We start from the raw sequence: 20,299 nt of genomic DNA, 5'->3' as shown, positions 1-20,299 counted from the left end.
TCTCAGATTGAAGCTGCGCACCTCTACTGATTCCAGATTCCAAACTCCATCCGATCCAGATTCATATTCGAAAATTAATATTCCAGATTAAAACAGATTTGGATTCACATTCTTATTCTGAGTCCAGATAGATCCCAGATATGTAGAGAATCCGTCTCGGCTCCTAATTCTAATTGTGATTCCAGATTTTGATCCCAGAACTGATTCGAGTCGAGTTTAAGATACCAAATTAATTTTCAAAATGCGGATTACAGATTCAGACCATGAACTTATATTCTGATTCCAGATGTCAGACTTAAGTTCGAAATTCTGATTAAGATTCTTTATTCGACATTCAGTTACAGCTTCGAGGAAGCACTCGCGACTTCGATTCATGATTCAAAATCCACATTTAGTCCATTCAGAGTCCAGATTCCGAGTATATATTATTGAATCAGATTTCAGTTTCTGATTCTTTGCTGATTCTGAAAGCTGGATTTGGTAGACTATTCGAGATTTCCTGTATATTTTTATGTATAAGACTTTCTTTTCAGGTTTCATATTAGTGATAATAGACTTCAGATTGTAGATTCCAGAGTTTAAGTTCAAGTTTTCCGTCCCATGTTCATGTTCAAAGTCATATTTCCAATTCAAATTCATATTCAAGATTCCATTCCCAGTTTCAGACTCCGAATTCGATCAAAACTCAAATTCAAATTCGAAATTAGATTCAAAATTCTGATATTAAATCCTGATTCAGGTTCAACATTTAGTTGCAGCTCTAGATTCTGGACACAGAATCCCTAAAAAGATCAATAGCCAGTCCACATTTGGATTTCTGATACGAAGTCCGAGTTTTCTATTCACATTGAACACTAGTTTGATACGAAGAAGTTAATTTTCATTAATGATTTTTATTTGAAAAGTGCTCATTCTGCCTGAAAACTCATTATTATCTTCGACACTTCACTAACTCGTAAAACGTAGTTCAGTGGCATGCCGTTTATTTCGTTTCCACCGTGAAGTGTATTCAAGAATCAGGCCCCTGGTTCATGACCGATCCCATTTCCAGGTTCTGCATTCAGACGGAGTCTAGATTCATATTCTAAATTGGAATCCCTGATTCAGATTGAATGTATGTTGAGTTATGAGTTCATCGGTTTAGGTTGGAACTATCTATATTGCACATGTACTTCTAGGCTCCGGATTTTCTATCCTAATGCCAAGTTTTTCACATCGGGTTCTTATAATCTAGACTCCAGGAGACTCCAAATTCCAATCCGACCTCGGTTACCAAGTTTTAGTTGCAAATCAAGAATCTAGTAACAGCTTCTGATGAATTTCCGAGGAGTCCATAAGAGCCAGTAGATTCTATCTTTCGGATACCTTTCCAGTTCATCAAAGGTCACATTCTTCCGTCGCGTTTTCAATGCTTGACAGAATATGGCTAGCCTTAATAACTACAACTAGCAACAATACTGCTCACTTTAGTCCGCAACAAGTGCCAACATTGTTAGAAAAATGTGAAGCAAAAATCATCGAAAGTATTGCAACAAGAAAATATATCGCGCTAATCTCTGGCTCAGACTGCAACGAACCGTCAAACGCTTCCAAAAACGGGGCGACACGGCGAATGCTTAAACTGAACTGCACAAACTATCATTCATCCAATCCGCGTAGCTCAGACTACATTCAGCAGTAGCAGCAGCCGCCGCCAGACGACAGCCCACGTCAATTCGATTCGCGGTTTCGATAAACGGTTTAATAACATTTTATTTATACATTCGCATCAAAATCTTCTTCCCCGCTTCAGTCTGTCTGTTCTACATCACTCACTCTCTTTTTCTCTCACCGCAGCTTCCGTCAATGCCTCTGCATCTGTTGTTGTTGTTATTATTGATGATACTATTTGCAGCTCCAGCGCTTATTGTTATAATTATATTCATTTCTGAATCTCTTGTGTTTTTTATTTTTTACAACTTCTATATGTGTGTATCTTCATATCAATGCTGGATACAATGCCAAATTCGCACCGTCTCACAAGATAAGCCAACATGAGGCGGTGAGGGTGGCTTGTACATGTGGGGGATTGGGTGGGAGGATTGGTCCTAACCCCAGAGCGTAACGAAAATACGGTATATGATTCACTGGATTTGGCGATAAGATTGTTACACACTTGCATGAACTCATCTCAAACCGATTAAGCTGGGAAAGCACCTCTCTTTCTCTCCACCCAGATCCACCCTCACTCGCTGCTGGTCGGTGGATTGCCATCTGTGCGACGAGGAGTTTAAGAGTGGAGAGCTTCACCCACACACTGCCGCGCTCAAGAGAAGAGTTTGAGTGCAAACCCGAGGGGCCTCCTTATATACTTCTGTGTTATATTTACATGCAGATACTCATCATCACTAACACCATACACCCTCCCTCATTATGCCTCCGTCGCCTCACACGCGAATAGCAGTGATTCTGTGTGATTGTTTCGGTCAGTTGTATGTGTCTAATATTTATAATTATTTTTACACTGACTTTTTTGCGCTCAACGCTGTTGCAGCAGCAGCAGCAGCTTATAGCCACATATCGCTAGCGATGTGGACCGGTTGTTGCAGGAGTCTGAGCATTTTTTGTTACGTTAGCCGTTGAGCATAATTATATTCGCGCTGTGCGAGGAGTGCTGTTTTTGTTGCTTATTTATTGGGCGAAAACCCACCTGTGGATATATACTGATTTCCGGATTGATACTGAATTTTTTGGTACATATGAACTCCTGGATGAATACTGAATCATATTTGATACCAGAAACATGACAGCTAGAACGCCATCATTTATTATAGGTTTTTATCTCTTTGATAGATTCGAATTTGTTTCCTGAAACATTCAGTGTGTGATGTCCCTTGTTTCAGTTATAGACAATTAAGATCAATCCTCCGACGAATTCACCTTGTTGCAACAGTTGGGGTTGGTGTAGTAATATTGATTCCAACAGCTGGACCACCAACAGTTGGACCAACTTTGGCCTCCCAACGCACATGGCATCACGAATTTTCTATCCTTATCCAGTTTTTTATACATACATTCAAAAATAGAGCAATAATTCCACGTCAAACTAATTGGCCGCTGTCACGACCCTCTTTAAATGTTTGAATCTTTGTGGAAAAAAGTTCGTAGGTAACTACCAAAAATTATAATTGTTAATATCATTTCACAAAACTGGATCATGACTGATTTTTTCATAAGGGAGTATCCAAAATCATTGACCTATGGAGTGAGCGATTTTCAAAAATCGTAATTCGGAATGTAACTTTCTAATTGAAACATGGTAATTGACAAGTTAGCTGGGTAGTCAATAAATTTTCTGTGAAAAATAGCATTGTTGAAACTTGCTCTAAGATTTTCATTGAAGCTTCGTGTAGTAATTATATGGAGTTCATAAAACTGTAACTGTAATTACTGTGAAACAATATTTGGGGGACGATTTTATTTGGGCAAAGCTTAAAGAGTCTCGCATTTATCGCTTCATATCCATAAAATCGCTGATAAAAAATCATCGCAAAACTGCAAATAGTTCGATACCTCAAAAAGATACGGATTAGCATAAGATACGAGGTAAAATACCAAAGAAAAATACCATAAACAACTTTCCATAATTTTATTTCAATACTCAAATGAGCACATTCAATGCCAAAACAACACTGCTCAAGTATTACTTTGATATTGAAATCATCAAGTTTTGGTATTGAGAAGCTATTTCTCTCATTTTTTGGTATTATTCATTGGTAATTTACTTCTTATATAAGGCTTGTCCAAAACAAGGATAAAACTAGAGCACACATATATAAAAAAAACTGGATAAAACTGGACGATATTCCAAAAAAAACTGGATGATTTTAGGGTTCAACTGGATGACTGGATCGAGAAAAAAAAAACTGGAAAAATCCAGTTTAAACTGGAACATTGGGAACGCTGTCCGTATTATTTCGTAAACAGGTTCACTAGCTATTGATATTCGTTGGAATGCTGTTTTAATTTAATAAAGTTTCACGAATAGTCTAACGAAAAAAAAAGGATATGACTTTTTAAAAAAGTTAAAATTTAAATACATTTTAAAATATGATTTAAAATATCGAATCTATATGCAATTCAAAATGAAAATTCTTATTAAATCCGTTTTTCTAAGTCTAGCAGTTATTGAGATAAAACCAATTTCGGAACCATGCTCGTAATGTTCAGCAACAGTATGCATTTTGTATAATTTTTTAAAAGTTTGTAAAAATTTTACAATTTTACGTCGATAAAATCGAAAACGAAACATCACATCACATCACACATTACGCTCTGCCGACCAATTTTCGAAATTGGCGGTAAAAAATTTTGTTTCCCAAACCTGATATGTTTTTCAAGCATAAAATAATAATGAAAATACATTTATTGCAATTGAGTTCTGTTTAGAACTCCAAAAATATGTCGCTGATAACGATTTCAATAATGGAAAAATATTACCAGGCTAAGCGTATGAGGGATTCCGAAAAGCTGAATGAAAACATTAAAAAGTAATTATTTATTTGAGGACTGCGGCCATCTTGGATTTGAATTTTTCATGATCTACTGTTTTGTACTAGTCGACAACTTTCGTTTGATACCCATGGGGATTATGAAAAAAAATATAGCGCCATTTTGTGGTGGCAACCATTTTGGATTTGCACTTTTCATAAATAACTGTCTACTAGTTCTACTGTCTACAGGTGAATTGTGTGGCAAAATAATCGAAACACCATCTTATATGGAAACATGATGGAAAAAAATGGCAGTTACGAAGAAATCATCAAAAATGTTTTTGATGTTTTATTTTTTGCTACAAGTCTACAAAAACATTTAGATAAAAAACCATTCCATGCCAAACCGATATAGTGGTTCTCGGATTTTCGTCAAAAGTGGTAATTTTGTTCTTTATCACAAAACATTAGACCCGTATTTTTAATTTTTTTTATTAGGATGCCCATTTCCATTTCAGGGTGGTCCAAAAATTATTTTTTTCTCAAAATTTTATTTTATCAAAAATTCATAACTTTCATAACCAATAAAATAAATAAAGAAATACGGCGAAATTTTGCGATAAAGAACAAAATTACCACTTTTGACGGAAATCTGAGAACCACTTTATCGGTTTGGCATGGAATTGCTGTACAGTAATCGTTCGCTAACTGGTCCTGATTTAATTAACTGGTTATACCAGTTTCCTCAAATTTTATTTCGGATCTGTTGTTGCACTGAATGCGAAACTTACATTGAACACCTTTTGTTTACCCAATTTCATGATCAACGCGAATCTAACAACCGAGAAATCAATAATTCGTTCATTTCTCAGAAAATATCAACACTACAACTCTGCGATTCTCTCTAACTTCGTTATTCGTCGTTCGTTTAGCGTATCGCATGTATTGGTACAAAGTGGACGCGTGTCACTTTTGACGTAGAACTTCATCTTTCATTAAGGGTGTCAAATCAGAAAACAGGTCACGTTTTTATGAAATAAAGTTAACGTTAATAACTATTTTTGCCGCGAACGGATTTTGGCGATTTACATACTAAACGAATCGGAAATTCCCTAAGATTTGTTTAATACGCTATACATTAGAATCCCCTGGTTTGTAAATAACATTCATGAAAACTTCAAGCGTTCCCATTTTCTCATACATTTGTTCTGTCCATTTGTGTGCTTTCCCGAACAGAGCTGTCAATAACGAGCAACTTATCGACGAGCAACGAAGGGGAAAGCGTAAGGTGTAAAGTCTCCGTGAACAAAGGAAAAGTAGAAGAATGAAGGGGAACACTTGCCTAGAGTATAAACAGTGGATCTCGCTGAGGCAAACTTTCATTCGGCATCGGACTGTTGAGCAATCCAGTTCACTTTGCTTTCGCTGCGCTTCGATCTAAGATTGGACCCCACCAGTGGTAATCCAACTTGGATGTCGTCGTTTGGTTTTTCTGTTCGTTTTTCGCGTTATTCGCCTCGTGTGTTTTTCTTTCCGCGCCACAAATTGGACGCTGTGTGATGAGCAAGAAGAAGAGGAAGGCAGGCTCGAGCCCTGCAAAAAACGAACGCATTGCCAGGGGCAATAAAATTTCGAGGCAAGCGTCATCTAATGATGCACGCGATGTTGGTGCAGTGAAAAGCGCTCGCACTGAACCGAGCCTTTGCGAGTGTGACACCGCATCGAACAACAGCGAAGTAGGCGATTTCGGCGCGTCGGTCGAAAATGTAAACGCCGTTACCCAGGCAGCAACCAAAATCAAGCTCCCCCCGCTGGTGGTGAAGGCGGTCGCTCTTATCAAACTCATCAGCGAATTCGCATCGATGGGTGTTACAGCAAGGTACAAGCTGTGTGGCATAATTCAGTCTTTTTCCAAGCAGTTAACATTGTTTGTTTTCCGTCATCAAAAGGGCTTCGTTGGTGCCTTTGAGAATGCATCAATGCATTAAACTGACGTTATGGCGAAGCAGGCGTTAAGGTTGTGCGCCAAAAAATTATTTGGGGATAACCAAGCATCTTGAATGTCTTACTGGAATGTTACAAGTTATTTGGGTTCACGTGCCAGTCACAAATCTGCCTTCAACTAGGATTGAATTTGCGCTTGTATGTATAATGACTTATATAAAATAACAGCGTAGTTCTACGTCTACAATGCGGTCGTATCTTGGACACAACTTCCTATAATTTTTTTTTAATACTTTCGGTCTGAGATACCGACGCGAGTATAGGAGTAACTTTTTTGGAAAAGAAGCTTTCTTTTTATAAAAGTAGTAGTTTATACTACTTTAATGTTAGTGGCGTGGAATATTTATTGAATGTGATGCATAAGATCATTACCGGACTATTCTTATTTGATTTAAGTCTTTTTTGTCACCGAATTGAACGGATTCATATATTAACTATTCGTCGTTAGATTCATACGTGCAAAACCAGAATACAAATGTTTGATTTCGTATAGTTATTCGCTAAATACAATGCAAAATGGCCCAGGAGAATCGTTTAAGTGGAAAACTGTATTCGACAAAGTTGTTACATATGATAGAGCGCTCATTTTCATGTTATCAAAAATAGGGTGACCAAAATTGTCGATGAATTAAAAAAATATAACTTTCTTATCTTTATAGATAGAGGTAAACATAGTTCGAAAATGTTGTAGTTCCAGATATTTGAGACATCTTTGTAGAACAAAGTTTTTTTTTCCTTTCTCCTGAAATAACCGATATAGCGCCTTTTTCCTAAGTTGCGTTAGGGTCACCATGAAAAAACGATTTTTATGCTCTAACTTTTATATTGCAAATTTCACATACAAACTGTCTTCAGAAGATTTTTAGAGCTTACTAAGACAAATGCAGAATTTTGTCAATATCTCAACTTACTCAAGTTAATGATATTTGTTCCCAAAAAATACTTCTTCTTCTTCTTCAATGGCACTAACGTTCCTAGAGGAACTTCGCCGTCTCAACGTAGTATTACTTGCGTCATTTTTATTAGTACTTAGTTGAGATTTCTATGCCAAATAACACGCCTTGAGTGCATTCTGAGTGGCAAGCTCTAGAATACGCGTGATCACAGTGCAAGTAGAAGGAAATTGCTTTGACGAAAAATTCCCCCGACCAGAACGGGAATCGAACCCGAACACCCGGCATGTTAGTTATGACGCTAACCACTCGGCCACGGGAGCACTCCCAAAAAATACGCTCTCTTCAATTGTTTATCATTCGTTCTGAGGCAAACATAAACAAAGTTTATTGACGACATTTGAAAGAGCATATTTCACTCTACTGTACTATAACTATTTTCGATGATGTATTCTAACTATTTTAAATTCCAATCTCTCTCAAGAGATCAAATCTTCAAATCCTTTCAATAAGAAATTCAACCCATTTTTCAACGTCACATATTTCAAAACCCGTTAGCTTACTCATTTGTATACTTCCGCAAATGGCATAATAAAAATAACGAAGCGACAGTAACATACATGTTTACTGTGTCGCCCAAATATTGAAACTTCAACCAGAACACTTGTGTTTACAAGCGTTACTAGGTCAACTCATTTCCGCGTGCGCAGCAAACTTCATAGAAGGCTCAGCGCATTTTGCAAGCATGTTTTCATTTATTTATGGTTTCGCAACTGGCGTACCATTCGCGCGTTTGATTGTATAACTATGTTTTGCTTACCATTCATTTCTGATTGGATGGGCAGTAAATAACTAAAGCTTCTAAGACAACTCCCACTTTCTTCTGCCATATATTTTTATTGTAGTACTAGATTTAAGGTATGAAAAATGAGTTAATAAAATGACGAACAGAGTCGGAGAAACAGAGACTCGGAGAACAACTCTTGTTTGAAAAACCGATATGTCCGAAAGCCAGGAAGCCCACTAAACTACTGTGATTTTCAAAACTATGTTATTTTTTGTGTTTGAGAAAATTAAACTTGAAATCATGAGTTCTTGGGTAGAAAACCATCAATAACTTTGAGTAGGATTAAGATATTGACGAGTACTGCATCGCAAAATGTTGGTCTTGATAAGCTCTAAAAGCCGTACGTAGACAGTTTTGATGCAGAATTTTAAATATAAAAGTTAGAGCAAAAAACCGTTTTTTTCATAGTCACTCTAATGCAACTTAGAAAAAAATCGCTATATATTTACCTCTAACTGTAAAGATAAGAAATTTAGATTTTTTATTTCATCGACAATTTTGGTCCTTTGGGGGTCTCCGTAGCCACATTGGTTGCGCGTTCGCTTAGTAAGCGATCGATCGTGAGTTCAAAACTCAGGGCCTTCATTGACCATCTTTGTGTTGTTACAGAATAACTACGTCCACGCAACAATCAACAGCGATGGAGAATCGATCCACGGTCGAAATAAGATCGGTTCATCCATACAACTGCTCTGCTCTGCAAGACACATCGGGCTGCTGTTCTATAAATAACTCAACGATCATTGTCATCGATCACAGTCATGTGTCCGCTGTCCGGTCTTACTGTATAATGGAAGAAGAGAAGGAAAACTCTTATGCCTAAATGGCTACTGTGTAAATGTGTACCATATGCAATGGTATAGAAGGGAATACTCTAACGCCGAAAAATGGCAACTGTGTAATGTGCTAATTATAGATATGATAAACATGTGACATGTGCACGATTAAAATACGGCTCTGTTACAGCTAAAATGAGTCCAAAAAAAACAAAAGGGATAAAAAAAAGTCACAGGAGGGTTGTTTCCGAGACACGATCGCATAGTTGACGTAGGATTCCGTTAGGCTATCTGTTGATTCTGGATATGTTTGAAGAATTACATCGTTAAACTCTTTGATAATGATTTGGTGGCCCTAAAAAGGGCCGTTTTGTTTGGTTGTTGGGTATTGTATGTTAACTCCACCAGTGTTCACCGAGTGATGATGGCAGAAGGATGGTAAACAGTCGTTGGATGGTGCGTATCAGATAAAATATTCCGAAGTGGAACGAGATGTGGTAAAACTGCCCTCTGTGATCCTAGACGAGATGCCTCCTATGTTATGTATGGATGAAATAAAGAAAAAAAACTCACCAATGTAATATAAGATAATTACTAATACCGAACACAATTATTAATTTTTCTCATCAGTAAAAACATGTTACTTCAATATAGAGAAAACATAATTGAAATGGAAAAGGTAATTTTCTTTTATAACTTTTACTTTCTGAGTGTTTGTTCAACCCAAATTCGAATTTTAATTCGACTAACAGCACCTAATACTATATGTAGAGTATATGGAAAATAACTTTTTCTAATATTTCTTCACTTTTCCAATTTTTTTCAACCGTATAAACTGTGGAGTGCCGAAATCGATTGACGCAAAAATTTCATCAATCCATCATGAAATGACTGAGCAATAAGCGTTTGAAATTGGACAATTTTCACGATGTGCTCGATTTTCGATTTTCTATTTGTACCCCAATATGTTCCCGAAAGACGTCAAAAATTTTGGTCAATAGGTCAATTTGATAACATAAAAATGAGCACTTTATCTTATGTAACAAATTTTTCGAATACAGTTTTTGTCTAAAAAATAAATAACTCCAATAAAGTTGTTTTTTTAACACTTTTATCTAAATTGCATTAAGGTAACCATGAAAAAACGAGTTTTTTTACACTAACTTTTATATTTCAGATTCTACATCAAATTTGTCTTCATACGACTTTTAGAGCTTATCAATACCAACATTTTGCGATGCAGAATTTGCCAATATCTTAATCCTGCTCAAGGTTATTGATGAGGTTTGCCCCAAAAACTCATGATTTCAATTTTAATTTACTCAAACACAAAAAAATAACATAGCTTTGAAAATCACATATTATATAGAGTGATATTTGTTCTTTCAAATTTTGTCAACAAATATGTTTTATGTTTGCCCCAGAAATAATAACAAACAAATGAAAAGAGCGTATTTTTTGGGAAGTTATCAATAACTTTGACTGAAGTTGATATATTGACAAGTTCTGCATAACAAAATGTTTGTATTAGTAAGTTCTAAAAGACTTTCGAAAATAGTTTGTATGTAGAATTTAAAACATAAAAGTTATAGCAAAAAAAACGGTTTTGTTTATGGTGACGCTAACGCAACTTAGAAAAAAGCGCTATATCGGTTATTTCAAGGGATAGAAATAAACATTTTTCTACAAAAATGCCTTAAATAACAGGAACTACAACATTGTCGAACTATGGTTATCTCTATCTAGGAAGATAAGAAAGTTATATTTTGGTCACCCTATTTTTGTAAACACAAAAATGGGCGCTCTATCATATATATTAACATTGTCGAAGACAGTTTTTGTCTAAAGAATAACTGTCGAGTTCTAGATGGTAATTTCCACTTGAATCCATCTCCTGAACCATTGTGCAGTGTCGACAATGGGAATTGGGATTTTGGCGAGTTCCCCCAATTGGTCTGTTGGTATTAATATTAAAAATTGTTTGGTAGTATAACTATTGGCTATAGATGCCGTATTGATAGTCACCTTGTGTATGAAGAATTTCATGACTTTTGAGTCACCCTGTACTTCAGTAGAGCTATCGAATGTCAAAATACAAATAAAAACAGAAATTGCTCTCTCGATAGCCATTCGGCCGTAGTTCGCATGGTCTCTTAAGAATTTCTCGTTAAATTTAATTTATTCAATCTAATATATTGGACAAATCATCAGTTTGGACGACTGTTCACATATTGTAGGAGAGGTGAACAGATAATTGGTTCAATCTCAGCGATTAATTAGTATAGAAATTACATTGATGTTTGGGGGCAAAGTGGTCATAGGTGAATAACGACTTACAATGATCTGTTTACCAAGGCTGATATACCGCATCACATTCTGCTCTAGAAGAAGATCCTTCTGTGGCTTTGACCCTGGATAAAAATGCCACTTCAACTAAACCAATCCTCATTATGCGGAACGTTATATGTTTCTTACTACGTTTTCGTATGCATGAGAAAACTTAAATTTAGACTATAGGTCTATAGGCCAAGCTTATTTCATACATGTACATACTATATCAAATATGATTTGAACAAATTTGGACGAAAAAACGCATAAATCTGTACCATTTCGCTTGATATGGGCGAATGATCACTTTGCCCCCACTTTACCTCCAAGCAAAAAAAAGTTCGATTTTTCACCTTTTTTTTCTAATGATGAAAAGTGTACTATTTTGAATTTTTAAACCAGAAGCCGTTTGCTATCTTGAAGAACAATGATTTGAACTATAATATTCATCGAGAAACGGGGATGGAAGCGGTATGTGGACGCTGGAAATGAGCATATTCCTTAGGGTGACCACTATGCCCCCGCTTCCCCTACATGATTCTACCTCCTGAATAGTACAATCCTACCACGGATTGTTTCTGTCCAAAAAAATAAACTGAAAGCAAATCAATGCTTCCGCACCCTGGAATCAGAGTGCCCGAAACAAATGGGGCTATTTGTAGAACATTTCCATTCCACTTCGGACCTCCTGCCTCACTCCACACCAGCACACCGTAGCACACTATATACCATCATCACGTAATGTGCATCGCGGACACACGCAAGCAAGCTATACATAATTCGTATACACATAAGCGTTGTTTGAGGCTAGTGTTGAGCGCTGTCACTAATATTATTCTGGGCTATACATACATCTACCCGTCTATATAGCGCGGGGTTGATGATTGCCGATGATGACGACCCGCTCGATGATAACAGCCACTTGAATGATTGCTGGAGTTTGTGAGGCTTTTCCGAGCGGACCCATTGGGGTTGTGGGGGTGCTGGTAGTGGAGGGTTAGCTAGGGGTAGAGAGTTGGGCAGACATTCCAGTCTTTAAAACGATCACAATGTGTGCACAACAAACCGACGGAAACTTTAATGCATCGCGCGTGGGAGTTCCATGCGTTGATTGGATCTTATTGAAACCATTGAAGCAGCGACAGTTTTTTTTTTCAACATCATCATAGTGTTTTGGCATTGATGGAGTAGGTTAGCGTATTGCGCAATCCTCCTTGTTGCAATCGAGCACCTTCACATGACCGTACTAAGCGCCAAACACAGATTCGTGGTTCACCTTCGAACGTCATAAACTCCATTCCATCATGACTTCTGCTTGCTGTTTTGATAGATCTGCGTGTATGAAGCACAGAAAAACAACTGCTACTCCAGAGAGGAGTACATATTTCAATTCGACTCCTTCCCCAACGCCTCCGCCGTTTTCTTCTCTACGGCAGACCAATCGCCAATCGTTTATGTGAAGCTACTTATTTACATCAGACACTCCACCAAGCATGTACTACGACTACGACGTCCTGCGAGGCCAAGAACAAAAGAGCGTAAATCTTCATATTCTTTACGGCATTCCTCCGGACTGAGCGGATTTAAGAATGAAGAAACCAAAAAGGTGAACGTTGTCATAATGTAGTTCGAGTACAGAATGTTCCATCAAAGCTCACATAAAAAATCCATATATCCCTGTGAGCGTATCTCGAAAGTACCTGTGCACAGTTATGACCTTGGATGTGCTCAGTCTCGATCCCGAAGGGAAGATAATGTACCGAGATAACTTTTTTCCCCAATCCCTCGTCTCTAATGCTAATAAACTTCTACGCCGGGGTCACGGCCAACGACTCACTCATTCCATCTACCCGTTATACTGGTTTAACGATTTTTCGTGCCTCTATCGAACCCATTCAAAAAAAGAAACATCAAGAGGTGTGTGAGGATGTTGTTGATTGAAGATTTCTGAGCTGCGACTGGCAAGCAAGGCAAGCAGACAGAGATAAGGAAAAAACTTTCTTGCCGCTGCTTCTTCGCGGCATCAAGATGCAGGCAGTGTTGCCGGCGCTGAACCGGTTTTCAAGGTCGGGGCTGACCATTTATGAATACTGAATAACGCGGATGTCGCGAACGTCGTTTATGAGGGACTATCAAGCATCAACAGATAATTTGTCATTCAAACAACACTTACTTTTCTCTAGCTTGTGCATCCGACGGCACCGCTGTTCCTTTGCCTTTCGCGTACATTTTGTGGATAACACTCACGCACACCTGGCTACCCTGATAACACTCTCTTTTGACCACGAACTTTTCCGCTGTCGCGCACTTCTAATATCGACTCACTTCTTATCCATACGGTACACGGACACAAATCACAAACCAGCGGAAGCAAAAGGTCGAACCACACCACTCGCGGGATTCACACGACGCACTTTCACGATTGTCGAGCGGCACTTTACACACGTGGTGCACCACGCACACCGACGGTTTTTTTCTTTCTATTTTCCTCTATCTTGGGGATTGAGAGGGTTTTGGTTTCACTAGAGCCTTCTTCTTTTCCGCGGTCGACAAGCAGCTAAACCTAGTTAGCTGGCCGGTTGGCTGGCTGCTGCTGAGGCTACACAGTGGTCTGCTTTTCACTGTCGATTACTGCGCCCACCAATAGCTGGTTCTGCTGGGAAAAAAAGAACACACGAAAGAACACAATTAGTCCATTACATTCGCGTTTGCGTGTAAAGTCTTATCAGTGCGCGCTTCAAGGAAACTTGGTTGAAAGAATTGCCGCACTATTTCGATCGTGCAGCCCGAGCAGTATGAGATAATAAACACGCGCAATTGAGGGTTTACAATTTGGACTCAGATTAACAGTGACTCATGAGAACACAATTTTAGAAAAAAAAAATCCGAAAACCTCATGACCAATTTAATTTTGACTGTTTTTTATTATAGTGTACCCAAACTATATTTGACAATATTTTCAGAAAATCACAACTCGAACTCCAATATCATACAAAAATTGAATATATCATTCAGAACTTTTTATTAGAATACTCTTTTAATTTATCAAAGCGTCATTCTTACAAAAAGTAAAGACAGTAAGTTTGAAAAATTTATGGATGTCCATTCTTTTCGTAACCATTCATTTTTTTAACACTAGCGCATACGGTCTAACAGACCGAGATATAAAACTGAATGAGGTTGAAGAAAAAATATTGTTTGGAATTTTCTCATTCAATATTATCTTTTTCCTCAAATAAATGCCAATAACGCCAAAAAAACACAATATCAATATTACAGAGACACGCACAAGCACATAAAGTGGCAGAACATCCCTCTTAGATTTTTTTGAATGTATTTTTCCATTTTATTAATTTAATAATTTTTTAAACTAACTGACTTTGCGAAATCATAATTTGAAATCTACATTGGAGATGAAACGGATAGTAGTTTGGCCGGAATTCGGCTTCGAGGCCGAATAACCAGATATCCGGTGGCCGGATATTCGGCTCTTTATTTACGAAACATGAAACAAACAAATGATAAAAAAATATTCACATAAAAATAATGAGCTATGATAGAATTTTCCGTATAGAATATTCCTTAGTAGAGTATCAAGTTTTTGTTGCCATTTAGAAGGCAACTTCATTAAAAAATATTTACATAAAAATAATGAGCTATGATAGAATTTTCCGTATAGAATATTCCTTAGTAGAGTATCAAGTTTTTGTTGCCATTTAGAAGGCAACTTCATTAAAAAATATTTACATAAAAATAATGAGCTATGATAGAATTTTCAGTATAGAATATTCCTTAGTAGAGTATCAAGTTTTTGTTGCCATTTAGAAGGCAACTTCATTATCCCACCCTTATAAAAACCCCCCCTCCTTATTTGCAAAAAAACTCAGACGGCCAGTATTCGCAAGCCTCTTCTGAGGCCAACTTAGTATCACCAAGAGCGTTTTGCATGGACCGGAAGAGATGATAATCACTTGGAGCCAGGTCCGGACTATACGGTGGGTGCAATAGGACATCCCATCCGAGCTCCCGTAGTTTCTGGTGGGTCATCAAAGATGTATGAGGCCGAGCGTTGTCCTGGTGGAAAACAACACCATTCCTATTGATCATTTCTGGCCGCTTCTGATCAATCGCCTGCTTCAAACGGTCAAGCTGCTCACAGTAGAGAACCGAGTTGAGGGTCTGGCCATAGTTGAGCAGCTCATAGTGGATGATTCCCTTCCAATCCCACCAAACACACAGCAAAACCTTCCAGGCCGTCAATCCGGGCTTGGCGGGCTCACCGCGCTTCGACCACGACTTTTTTCGTTTTAGGTTATCGTACGTGATCCACTTTTCATCACCAGTCACCATCTTCTTCAAAAATGGGAAGAGTTCGTTCCGTTTCAGCAGTGCATCGCAAGCATTGATTCGGTCTAAAAGATTTTTTTGTGTCAACTCGTGTGGCACCCATACATCCAGCTTTTTTTGGAATCCAATCTTCTGCAAATGGTTCCAAACGGTTTTATGGCCTATACCCAGTTCCTGGCCAATCGAGCGAGTGCTAACATGCCGGTCTACTTGGATGATTTCAACGATTTTATCGGTTTCCACGACGATTGGCCTACCAGTACGGGGTGTATCTTCGACAGCCACTACACCAGAACGAAATCGATCAAACCAACGCTGTGCTGTGCGAATCGTTACAGTATCGGGTCCATAAACTACACGATTTTTTCGGCCGCCTTCGTTGGAGTTTTACCTCGCAGGTAGTAAAAAGGTAAAATATGGCGAATTTCTTGCTTGGTGGACTCCATCTTTGACGCGCTATAACTTGAGACTGAAAGGACAATCACAACACTGTCAAAACGACACTTGTAGCACAGATTGTCTTTAAATAGCCGTATAGTATGACTCGATGCGATAAGTACAACACAAGATATGTTTAAGTGTTGCCATATATTGCCAATATACGACATTTCTTTTTCCCCAACCCGATATATACTTTTACAGTTCACGGTAAAATAATTTTCAGAATGCCTTGGGACATTCGAACGTGAACATGAACGGGGAAACATTTTGACGTCTATATTCACCACTGTTTTCACGTTCGCCGAAGTCGCTGAACTATGATGAGTTCACCAACATCTCGATTCCACGGTGGAAATTCAGAATCGTTGTGAAATATTGAATTAATCCACTTTTATCAATTTAATTGCGTTCAAACATGTAGACAATGTTTTTTTTCCTATCGTTTCAAAATGTTTTCCTCGCGTTTTATATATGGACTGATGAATTATAAACAAAAAAGTGTACTCTAAGCAGTACCCCCAATTGACAACGTTTGCTAGAGTGTATCATTCTCAACTGATTGCGATAGTGTTTACAATGAAAGACTGTTCCAGCTTCAGAGATCGGTGTACGAAGCAAAGCGTAATCGGTCGTATAAAAAAATTAAATTTTATATCTTATTACGTTCCAAATGACGGCCCTGAAAAGGGCCGTGCATTAGATGAACTACATCCATCAAATGGAGTCGTAAAAGTGGTAGAAATGAACCGGAACTATAATGCTTTATAAGTATTTATTTTCCACATACAACTTTAGACTGTTTTTTCAATAGTCTTGCTACGCGAACGCTGCCGCGAACGAAATTAGATCTATCCCTTTCGGTTTTGAAAAAAATGTTTAGTAACTTTTTTTTTCAACATTGTTAAATGACCCTTCTACTATCATTATAACATTATCAGCGTTGAATGATATTAATAATAAAAGTTCGTTCATCGTTATTTTTCACTATCATTTTTATTTTCATTACTTAACGTTTGGCAGCTTGAGTAAATAAACACAATTTCGAAATTAAAATTATTGACTACAATTATTTTCTATATTTAAATTGGTTTGCAATTATACTTTCAGAAGAATGATTCCTCCTAACAATGTCCATCAGTAATCGATGAAAAAGGTTCAGAACATCATGTTTCAAGCATTCAAAGTACTCATCAAGAGTTTTCAATAATATTTTAACAATTCGAAACTGCCATTTTGTATTATTATAATCAATTCATCATTATTGCGCCGTCATTCCAACTTACACGATCGTGATATATATCATTCTGGTGATTTAATGTCATCATTAACATTCCTATACTCGCGCATAGCACTGACAGACCAAGAATCAATGAACAGGTTAAATCAAATGACTCCAGAAAGAAACATATTTTCTGATTTTTTTTTCATTCAATTATATTTTTTATTTCAGTATAAGGTGTATCGGTAAGTTTCTTCGGTTTTGCAACAGGTGGCGTAACTTGATTATTTTTCCAGTGAATCAAATATCCAGACATTCATTGGAAAGCTACTGTCATTGCGCGTCTTTTTCAGCATAAGTCAAAAAGTTGAAGCGAAAACAACATAGTTTTTTGCCACTTCGAATATGTCGAATTTAGTACCAACGAGAGTGTTTTTGCGGGGAGTGTTTCTTCATCACTTCATATATTTGTTTATTTGTTTAGATATAACATTCATCTGACAAAATCGTCTTAATGAACAAAAATTAATAAAATAGTCGAACAAAAACATAACATTAAACACATCGGGATTCTCAATTCGGTTTCTGAAGCGTAGTGATGATTCTCCAAAGTCATAAAACTGCTCTACGGATGAAAAGGTTCTGATCATTTCCGTGACCGGCTCATGTTGACCATACAATGAACGATGTGAAAGCGGTTGCAGCAAAAACGAGGATCGTAGAATTCTACTGGGAGCGCGAAAGTTCATCTTCTCGAGCAAGTTAGGCGCATCGATTTCACCACAAAGAAGTTTGGCAACGAAGATGGCTTGTTGAATACGCCTACGACGCTCAAGAGTATTCAAGTTCAGTAAGCGACATCTAGCTGTATATGACGGCAGGTTCCGCGGGTCACGCCAAGGCAGATTCCTAAGCGCTCTACGGATGAACCATTTTTGAATCCGTTCAATCCTGACGATCCACATGTGTTGGTACGGGCTCCATACTACAGATGCGGTTTCAAGAATCGGCCGAACAAGCGAGCAGAAGAGAGATTTCAAGCAGTAGGGATCAGTAAAGTCCCTAGAGACTCTCGAAATAAACCCAAGCTGACGATTGGCCTTCGATATCAATGCAGATCGGTGTGCGTCGAAAGTGAGCTTAGGGTCGAGAGTTACGCCCAAGTCGTTGACCTGACTGACTCTCTCCAAGATAATATCATCGATCGTGTAGTCGAATATAGTTGGTTGTCTTTTTCGATGGAAACTCATGATGACACATTTATTTATACTGATAGTTAGTTTGTTCAGGCGACACCAACTCACAAACTGGTCAAGCAGGCTCTGTAACCGTCGGCAACCCTCGAGGGTTTCGATGGCTTGATAGATTTTCAAGTCGTCTGCATATATCGACACACAGTCACATGCTAGAATAAGCGACACATCGTTATAGAAGATCGCGAACAGCAGTGGTCCAAGATTGCTGCCTTGCGGAACACCCGAAGAAACAGCAAACGGAGATGAAGTGTGAGACAGGAGCTTGACACGGAGCGTTCTTCCAGACAGGTATGATCTCAGCCAGTTGATGAATTCGTCGGAAACACCAAGACGGGATAGTTTTCTCAGTAGGATGCGATGGTCAATTCGATCGAAAGCGGCTTTTTATGTCGGTGCAGATAGCATCAACTTGAGCGCGTTCCTCTAGACGGTTGATACAAAACGACGAAAACTCGAGAAGATTGGTGCTAACCGAGCGTCCTGGCATAAAGCCATGTTGTACTGGTGAGATATAACGCTTAACTTCGAAAAAGACAGCATCGTTCACGATCAACTCAAAAAGCTTGGAGGCGGCAGATAAACTGGTTATGCCACGATAAAGGGTGTGTCACATCAAATTGCATCACGAAAAAAACGCTGTAGAAATTCGCCCAGTAGACCGATCCTTTTGAAAATTTTAGACAGTAAAATAAAAACTATTAAACAACTTTTGGCATTTTCTTTTTATTCATACTTCGAGCCCAAGCCCGTATGCTCGCACCTTCCTCTTTACCCTGTCCATAAGGTTCTGTACAACGTCAGGTTGTAGTTTTTTTTGAACAGAAATCCATTTTCTCTTGAAGTCCGCCTCCGATTTGACAACTTTTGGGTTCTTCCGGAGGGCCTGCTTCATAATCGCCCAATATTTCTCTATTGGGCGAAGCTCCGGCGCGTTGGGCGGGTTCATTTCCTTTGGCACGAACGTGACCCCGTTGGCTTCGTACCACTCCAACACGTCCTTTGAATAGTGGCACGAAGCGAGATCCGGCCAGAAGATGGCCGGGGCCTCGTGCTGCTTCAATAGTGGTAGTAAGCGCTTCTGTAGGCACTCCTTAAGGTAAACCTGCCCGTTTACCGTGCCGGTCATCACGAAGGGGGCGCTCCGCTTTCCGCAAGAGCAGATCGCTTACCACACCATGTACTTTTTGGCAAACTTGAATAGTTTCTGCTTGCGAATCTCCTCCGGAACGCTGAATTTGTCCTCTGCGGAGAAGAACAACAGGCCCGGCAGCTGACGAAAGTCCGCTTTGACGTAGGTTTTGTCGTCCATTACCAGGCAATGCGGCTTCGTCAGCATTTCGGTGTACAGCTTTCGGGCTCGCGTCTTCCCCACCATGTTTTGCCTTTCGTCGCGGTTAGGAGCCTTTTGAACCTTGTATGTACGCAGACCCTCCCGCTGCTTGGTCCGCTGGACGAATGAACTTGACAAATTCAGCTTATTGGCGACATCCCGGACCGAACTTCTCGGATCACGTCTAAACTGCTTAACTACGCGCTTGTGATCTTTTTCACTGACGGAGCATCCATTTTTGCCGTTCTTCACCTTCCGGTCGATGGTTAGGTTCTCGAAGTATCGTTTTAGTACTCTGCTGACCGTGGATTGGACGATTCCCAGCATCTTACCGATGTCCCGATGTGACAACTCCGGATTCTCGAAATGAGTGCACAGGATTAATT

General features: G+C 38.7%; 1 protein-coding gene across 8 annotated transcripts in view; it reads right to left on the bottom strand.

Moving 5' to 3' along the window:
• Positions 1–20,299, bottom strand: part of LOC129764245 (single-stranded DNA-binding protein 3) — a 147,689-nt gene that overhangs the window by 56,700 nt on the left and 70,690 nt on the right. For 7 of the 8 annotated variants that reach the window (XR_008741088.1, XM_055763143.1, XM_055763139.1 and 4 more), the window contains exon 3: positions 13,494–13,976. Coding sequence is in view for 7 of the 8 variants with exons in the window: in XM_055763143.1 (XP_055619118.1) it covers positions 13,494–13,549 (56 nt within the window). In the remaining variant the exon portion in view is untranslated. The remainder of the gene's footprint in view (positions 1–13,493; positions 13,977–20,299) is intronic. The other variant, XM_055763140.1, reaches the window with a different exon arrangement.

The sequence above is a fragment of the Toxorhynchites rutilus genome, chromosome 2 (genome assembly GCF_029784135.1).
Source record: "Toxorhynchites rutilus septentrionalis strain SRP chromosome 2, ASM2978413v1, whole genome shotgun sequence".
Classification (NCBI taxonomy): Eukaryota; Metazoa; Arthropoda; class Insecta; order Diptera; family Culicidae; genus Toxorhynchites; species Toxorhynchites rutilus.
Note: the sequence above shows the minus strand (reverse complement) of the source record. Positions and strands in the feature narration are given on the sequence as shown.